Source organism: Amblyomma maculatum, chromosome 1, assembly GCF_055883805.1.
Source record: "Amblyomma maculatum isolate TAMU_Amacu chromosome 1, ASM5588380v1, whole genome shotgun sequence".
Lineage (NCBI taxonomy): Eukaryota > Metazoa > Arthropoda > Arachnida > Ixodida > Ixodidae > Amblyomma > Amblyomma maculatum.
In genome coordinates, this window is record NC_139344.1 from 348,484,610 (window position 1) to 348,492,783 (window position 8,174).

General features: G+C 41.3%; 1 protein-coding gene across 1 annotated transcript in view; it reads left to right on the top strand.

The window, feature by feature from the left end:
• Positions 1-5,597, top strand: part of LOC146207713 (uncharacterized) — a 29,587-nt gene extending 23,990 nt beyond the window's left edge. Inside the window, exon 4 of the mRNA XM_084587146.1 lies at positions 4,223-5,597. Within this exon, the coding sequence (XP_084443272.1) occupies positions 4,223-4,507 (285 nt within the window). The 3' untranslated portion in view covers positions 4,508-5,597. The remainder of the gene's footprint in view (positions 1-4,222) is intronic.
• The last annotated feature ends 2,577 nt before the right edge of the window (positions 5,598-8,174 follow it).

Here is an 8,174-nt window from a genome sequence, read left to right on the forward strand (position 1 = left end):
TAAAATGTTGTGTTCTCGCGTTTGAAATGAACATTTGCTGAATATATAGGGGCAAGCACGTACGTAGAATAAACTTATTGCGCAAAAACAACAAGTTACCCATTGAATTGAGGCGTTGCGCCGCTCATACATAATCAACCCTGAACCGTTAAATTTTCTTTCAGAGCTACAACTTGTGGCTGGAAAGACTAACACGTTCTTTAATAGGAAAGTAAGTTTCGGTAAGCAGCTTGTTTGTTTCTTCAAAAGTGCGCAAGCTCTGAACCTTAACAAGGGGTTGACTTTGTGGTCAAGTACTCGGTGGGGTCGCTTGGCTCACCCTGTGTATTTCAAGTGAAATTTTCGTAACAAAAGAAACAAGAGGAAACTCTTGCACCGCAGATGCTTTGAGCTATGTCCCGCTTCAAACGAGGCTATGTTGAGGCAGGAGTAAGTCACAACAATGAGATTTGATAGGAGTCAGCGTGGCGCGAATTTCGAAACGGATGCATAAACATCAGCGCCGGTGTTACTAAAGCGGAGATGCGAAACTTGAAACTAAATAGCCTGCAAGCGGCTCCTCTGTTCGATCACTGACGGCTTACCAATATCCATTCACGTAGAGGAGGCGGGAAGGAAAGGCGAGTCGACGCCGAAAAAAAACTCCGTAACTCTCGCGTGGGGGCGACGCTTGAAAATGCTGTGCATTTTACGCTTATCGCACTACGGCCGTATTCGCGCTTTCGCAGATGTTGCATGTATTCGTGATCTCGGCGCCCGGCCCGGCCCGCCCGAAACAAATATACATTGGCCGCGGGCCCGGCCTGAGCCCGAACGAAAGGGCTTCCGAGCGGCCCGGATCCGGTCCGCGGGCGAGGCCGGGTATGGGCTTTCGGGCCGGCCCGAGCCCGTGCACGGCTCTAGTGAATTACCGCGGTTCTGATATCCTGTCTAGTGTACGCGGCTTGCTAACGTTGCCAGTGTGATCGTTGTGCGTGTTTTATGTTCGCTGAACCCTTTAATTGGTAGTAATAGAATTAAGTATAGGTATACTTATAGTTGAGCTTTCTTTAATATACCATCATTTTACGGAGCGCTTTCCTCACCACTCAGACACCCGCACTCCTCTCGGAATTGCTATCATGTCATGATGTGCAGGAGTGGGCCTAGAACAGTACAGGCAGAGCACGTCACCTTTAAGTGATCAAAGTATATAACCGATCATTATATACAATCTCGTAAAGGCTCTTTTATACACTAGGAGAAGTAAACGTTGACATATGATTGTAAGGAACGCGACACGCAGTAGAATTTCGCACCAAAGATCCCGCATCTCATGACCAATCGAATTGTGCTTGGAGTTCGTGGTCAAGGAACATTGTGTCTGTTTGTAACTATTTATCAGTAAATAGTATGACACTGCTCAAACTATAGTTTTTTGTCAGACTACCACTCCGCACCTAGCCGCCAAAATATTATCCTGCCATATGAATGAATCGCTTGATATCAGAAACATTTCAGTAACACACAAAAATTGCGAAATACCCTTTCGTGACTTTATTAGTAGCTTCATTTTTTAGATTAATTTGCCTCATTCATTAACTAACTTCGGCTTTAATATCAAAGCCAGCATATATAGCTTACTTGCAATGAGCGTAGTATCACAGCCTTAGCGATAAGCAGACAAGAACAATTATATACCATAATCTATTTCTAACTTACACAAGTTCGCCTGGTGAAATCGAAATTGTTTCAGCCGACACCTTTATTACTTGATAGTTAAATGCACGAGAAATAAGTTCTAGGATGTAAAATTTCCGGTAATTTTGAAGGTTGGAAAAAAACATGGAAAAACTTTATTTTTTTTTTCCTGCAATATTAGAAAAATTTGAAAATGATCAATTATTTGCATTATTCAAGAAGTGTAGCTTCATTAAAACAGCGAACAGTCTTTTTTTCGAGCAAAGTGCTGCTCGTGCAAATGTCGCGCCGCTTTTAGACGGTTATAAGTAGACAAATGACGCCTCGGTTATTTCTAGAAGATTGCTGCCATGTGTATTGCAGCCTTCATTATTGCTTGTCAGAAGAAGTGGTCGAATTTAGTCTGTGTGCACATCTAGGGCAGGCATATGCCCACGAAACATTGATTACAGAAGCTGTGTTCATTCGTTCCAACATACAACTTAAAATGTCTAGTTTGATGAGCGGTGCCGGAAATTAGAGTAGCAGCAATTCGTAATAGTGCGGACAGGCAAAGGTCTATGTTTGTTTCCTTGCCTTCTTTCCTTTAGTGCGTTCTTTTTTTTTTTTTATTTCTTCTCATATACATTTCACTTGTTATTTGTTTTTTTTCTGAAAAATTGTATGCGGCGTTCAATCTATATTATATAAGTATATTTATATTAATATATCTGAACTTTTCTCTGCAATTAATCATGTGGCAGTAAGGTCCGACCACGTTTCCATGTTTTCTCCTTCCTGGTACTGGTGTAGTCTTTCTACATTTACATTACAATATCTATTTTATATTCCTGTGAGTCATCTTGTACCGTTTGAGGATTCTCATTTTTCTTTACATCAAACACGGAACCATATCTACATAAAAATTTCTGTATGTTCATCACGTGTTTTTATATGCTTACTCTTGCTCGTGCTTTTGCTTTTCTCTTGCAAATGTTTAACGTGAAGTTCAAAGTTTGCCACATTTATCTCCAAACAAGCCTTGCATAAATAAGTATCGGACATTTGTGCATTTTAAGCTATAGTCTAGTCCTTTAACATCAGCGGCTCCTTTTTTTTCCCCCTTTATCAAATCATGGTAATTTAACATTGACCGCATTTCTCGTTAGTACAGTAAGTCATCTGATAAAAAAAGCTGTTTCGCATGTGTTCTCAGTGTGTTCCTATGATTACAACACACGCACATGAACTACTTCTGTTCATTTTCTTATAATGTTTAGTAGACAAATTATAGTCCATCGCATCTTTAATTAGATCATTGACATACCAAGGCGCTTTAGTACTGGCGATTTGTCTGTGCTTAATTACTTCTTCTTAGATTGTTCTAATCTGTTCATTTTGAGTTTAAAACATTTCTTTTTTCTTTACCATGTTGGTTTTAAAGTGGTTGCGAAACCAAGTTTTGAGAATTCATAAGCATGTTATGGGTTTTCTCTCTATGTGAGGTCACCAACAACCAACATCTGGACACAACAAATATTTTACTCATATATCTTAATTTAGCTCCAAAAAACCGTCATATGCTCTTCCGCCCGATCGAGACGCATCGTTAGCACCAATATTTTTAATGACGTATGAATCTCATAAGTTTATCAGTGAATACTAGTAACGTCACATACAGTAACGTGAAGTACTATCAACGGCTCAACGACACGCGACAACTGCCAGATGCTGCATTGGTGGTTGAGAGGCTAATCGGTAGGCGCCTCCACTGATGTATTGGCATCAGCGCACGAAACCTTCACACCAATAAGGCTACAACCTGACTAGGTTTTCTTTGCACATTAATGGAAATAGAAATAAGCAAATCAAGACTACATTTATGCTCGTGTTTCGACACTCGGGGGAAGATGGAAAAACAAAAAAATGCAGCATTTCGGGATTTGAAATTGTTTTAATAGACTAAGCATTTATCATGAACGCTCTAAAGTAAGCCTAATTTGTGGAAACAAAAATAAATATCAGTCAATAAATTATATTCTTTCTGCAGCCTCTATTTCCTACTTAGAGCAGCCATCTACCAATTGGCACAAATTTTCATGTTTCTTTATTGGATTGATACTTTATAGGGGTTTTTTCCGGTTTTTCATGCTTCGGGAAAAAACGAGAAAGAACAGTCTTTTTTTTTCCAAAAATGCCTGTTTTTTTCCAAGCCCTCCCTTCTCTTGAATAAACTACGAGGAAATGAAGGAACAGAGGCAGCCACCGCTCATCTGACTTACAGAAGCAACATGCCGCCCTTTATACACACTCACAGCATCATCAGGTAAGAAAAACACACAAACGCAAAAACAAGTCATGCACACACAAAAAAAATTAAATCCACCGTACCTTCTCCCACACCCTCCGTCATCACATCATGCCGTGTCCGCTCTGACAACAAGCCAACCGACACTCCAAGGAGTACTCGTGATAATTTCACTGCGCAAGCACCTTGAGCCACTGTTTTGACAAAAGGAAGAACGTGATATCTTAAGGTGTTCTTACTTATCCCGCCTCACAGGTTCACCACAGGCGACGAGAGCGGTTGACGGCTCAAGGCTCCAGCTTCCGCCAGAAGCACAACCCGTACGTGCGCCTGCCCGACTACCCGGCCTACCCGGGACGCAACGCAGCTCTCAGCTTGGAGGAGGACACACTGGTTGAAGCTGAAGCTGAGCCCAGCCTCAAGGTGTACACAGCGGACGCCGAGTACCCACCTCTCAACATGCGCAACCGGAGGAAGCTATACTCACTGGGTTATATTTACATGCTGGACTTTCTCGAGAACTCCTATCTCAAGCGCTGAATCTCCATCGAGAGATGCAGGAGATCTATATACTGTAAGGCTCGATGCATGTCGGCCTTGACTGAACACAACCGCGCTAATGCCGACGCTTCGTAGGCATGGTACTAAAGGCCAAGGGCGGGAGATAAGTGCTTTTATGGAGGCGGGCCCTCATCATGGGCCTTCCTAGAGTTCGCAGAAAGGTTTCTCTCCGCGAAAAAGCTTCACGAACATAGTCATATATGCGATGTTGGTCAAACACTCTTAAGTGCAAGGTTATTAGTTTATATATATATATTCCTTCTTTCTTTCTTTCCGCATACTTGAATAAGCCCTTTGGAAGCAAAAAATCTGGCAAGACACGAATTGCTGATCTGTGTCTTGAGTAAGCGCTCATGAGGTTGTGCCAGCAGATGTATGAAAGCTTTGAAGCGGAAATGCCGTGATTGGACACGGCAAGCTACCCATGGCGGTCCGGAAAGCCATAAGTGAAACGCTTCTCCAGAAGATGACTAAAACGTGCGCAAAAGGATTCAATGATACGAAAAGTACCTCCATGCACAAGATCGCACACAACCTGGAGAAAGTGGCCAACAGGTACGCCATATTCATGGCGCTCTGGGCACGTGAAAAAATGTTGTGCAAAAAATAAAAGCATAGAAACCCCCAAAGCAAAATGCGCGAGAGGAGTTCATCCCACAATACCAATGACTTGAGAAAAGGTCTACATAGACCAGACAGGACGCTGTCATTGGTGTTTGTGCACGAGCATGAACGTGAATTAGGAGATAAAGATAAAAGCCCAAACTTGACCGAGCGTTACAGAACTTGCAAATGTCTACCACTTCTTCGGGATATATAGAATATTGGCAAGGGCAGAAGTGCGATTGCACGGGAAATTTTAGAAGCTTTTTTTTTTTTTTTTTTTTATGAAGAACGCTAACAACTGTGTTAGTGATGTTTCAGTGGGCCTGTACAAAAACTAACTAGCGTTTTCGAAACCTGGCCTTTAGGGTACCTGAGTACGCACGTGTTCCATGGGCTGTCGTGAATGTAAATTATGCACATACGCAAACTATTCTATATTAGAGGTCAAGCGAGCCGCTAAATAAACCACTTGTCAATTTACGCTCGTCCTGTCTACGTGTCCTTCTTTTGTGTCATGTTTATAGCGCTTTTTCTCCTGACTTCTGAAGACGATCACCAAGTTTAGCCCAACAAAAACTCTTGCTAAATGAAATTTATGTGGCAAAATTCTCAGGAATTTCTTTAATCCCTCGTCTGCCACGCATTCAAAAAATACTGGAAGCGGACTTCAAAATATTTGTTTAGACCATGTGCCGCGGGCATTCGAACGCGATATCAGGCCTCAAAATTCGTTGCGTTTAGCATAGGCACCTAGATACCACGTGTGTACAGTTGAGCATGAAGGGGGAAAGTGTAATAAGGAAAATCTGACAAAATTTAGGCCGAAAAATAACGCAAGAGGAGCAGCTGTGTTCTTTTATGATATCTTTTTGTTTTAACATTAAGCTTTAATACCTTGTGAAATTGCGAATATGTAAGATCATCCATCGAAAACAGGATGTGCAGTGCAGGATGGAGCAATGCGATGCCGATATTTTTAAACATGAAACAGGAAGATGCAGACGCAACGCATGCTTAATAATGAATGTCACTGAAATTTTCAAGAACGCTTAAAAAAATAATTTTATACTTAAAGCTAATGGTCCCTTAAAGCCCAGAAACAAAAAAAAAAATGGGACTCATACTATGATCAACATTCTTCACAAAATTTATCTGGAGAATAATTAAGCCAATGAATGGGCTTCCAGGTATTTTCGTTTACTTATATCTCACCTAGGTCTCGTGTAAGAAATAATTCTGCCTTGAAGAATAATCTCCAACTCCCAAAAGAGAGACTATCCCGCAGATGCGAAATAAACATGCGTAATATTTGCAACTTTACAAATAATTGTGCCGATAGTGACGAGTATAGTGCCTTCACTGGGTCAGTGTTTAGCTCGGCGACCACAAAATAACAAACAGCAGTCACAGTTATGCGACTAATCAGGTGAACTTGCTAATTATCCTTTTTACCATCCACTTTTTTCTTCATAGTGCAATCGCAGTCTAGAAGACTCGATTTCACACTAACTAAGGTTTCAGCCCTTGCTAAATTGCAATAGACTCTAAGAAAGGCACTTCTCTGATTTCCCAACATCATTCCGAGACTCAGCAGTGGAGTGTGCATGTGGAGCGCGTAGTTTTGGAATTAGGAATATAAATAGTTGGTGACAGGATAAGAGCAAAGTGATGGTGCAAATTCAATAGAGGAGCCGCATTTATTGGAATTGTGGCTCCTGCACCAGCCCGAAATAGGACGGCAATCGGTATGCAAAGGGCTGCGAATACGTCGACCATACCAACCATGTCATTGGCAGCCATATCGAATTGTAAGTTTGGGGTGCAAGCGGGTCATACTGTGTGGAAATTCTGGTCGTTAGCGCTCTTTTACCCAGGACCGAATGCAGTAGAAATCAGAAAGGCGCTGCTGGTGTGACTTGCCTATCTTCAAACAATGACGCGTTCACACTCTCTCTGTTGCTTTTAAAAAAGCCGCGGCAACGGCTTCAGTAGCAATAAGAAAAGGGCCCGGGAAATGCTCCTTTGGTCTCCAACCAAGCGCTGTGTCAATTTTCGCTCTTCGATTAATTTGTATCATTTACTTGTAAATTAAAACAGTTATTTTTTACTTTTTATTTTATTCAAAGTATTCTTAAAGGCCCTCTTTCATACGGGGGGGCAAAACTTTTACTCACTAGTTACAACCTAACATTGCAACAGAAAAGTTAAGACAAGAACAGAAGTGCAATGGCAAAAACAATGAGGTGAAGTAAATTTCTAAAAAATAAACTGTGAAACATAAACAGTGTATCGCCACAACATTAGCATCTGCATAATAGAGTGGGAAAACAAATCATAAAATTGACCAAAATAGAGCTGATGTCCTCACAGGGGGCTACATTCTGTTAAATATTATTGGAAGTGCGAATTAGCTCTTGAAATTTAGTTGTGTCAGACTCGGTAGCAATATCAGATGGCAAACAGTTCCATTCAAGGATCATGTCACCAAGATCACTCTGGTACATCTGGTGTTTTCTCCGGCCACAATTCACACTAGGCTGCGGCATGCTAGCTGCGGAACAGAGAAAAAAAAAAAAATCTTTATCCATGCACTACTTTTAATACGTGACTTTTGAGTTGTATTCGGTGTAAGTTCTTGCTCAAGCACGGGTAACAATAACGCGAAGAAATTTCACCGTATTTACTCGCAATATATACGCCCTTCCTCCTACTATGAATGCTCCCTTCTCTTTGTATGCGAAAAAAATGCATTTTTTTTCTCTCAGAGCAAACATTACCTTTCTTTAGGGGCCCAATCTGCTGATAATAAAGGTGAATGCTCGCAAGCTCCTTTTTACAGCACCAAAACCTCTAGGTACTACTGAATGCCTATCTGTCGAATATCAACGGTACTATCATGTGTCTCCTGCCGGGACGAACACAGAGTAAGTCCAGAATCACGAGTTAGTCGTATCACGCTAGAGCTTTCATGTTTATATGCTGCTTTCTTTTTTATTTATTCAACATAATTTCAAAGCGAGAGCATTAGGAGTGTCATGCA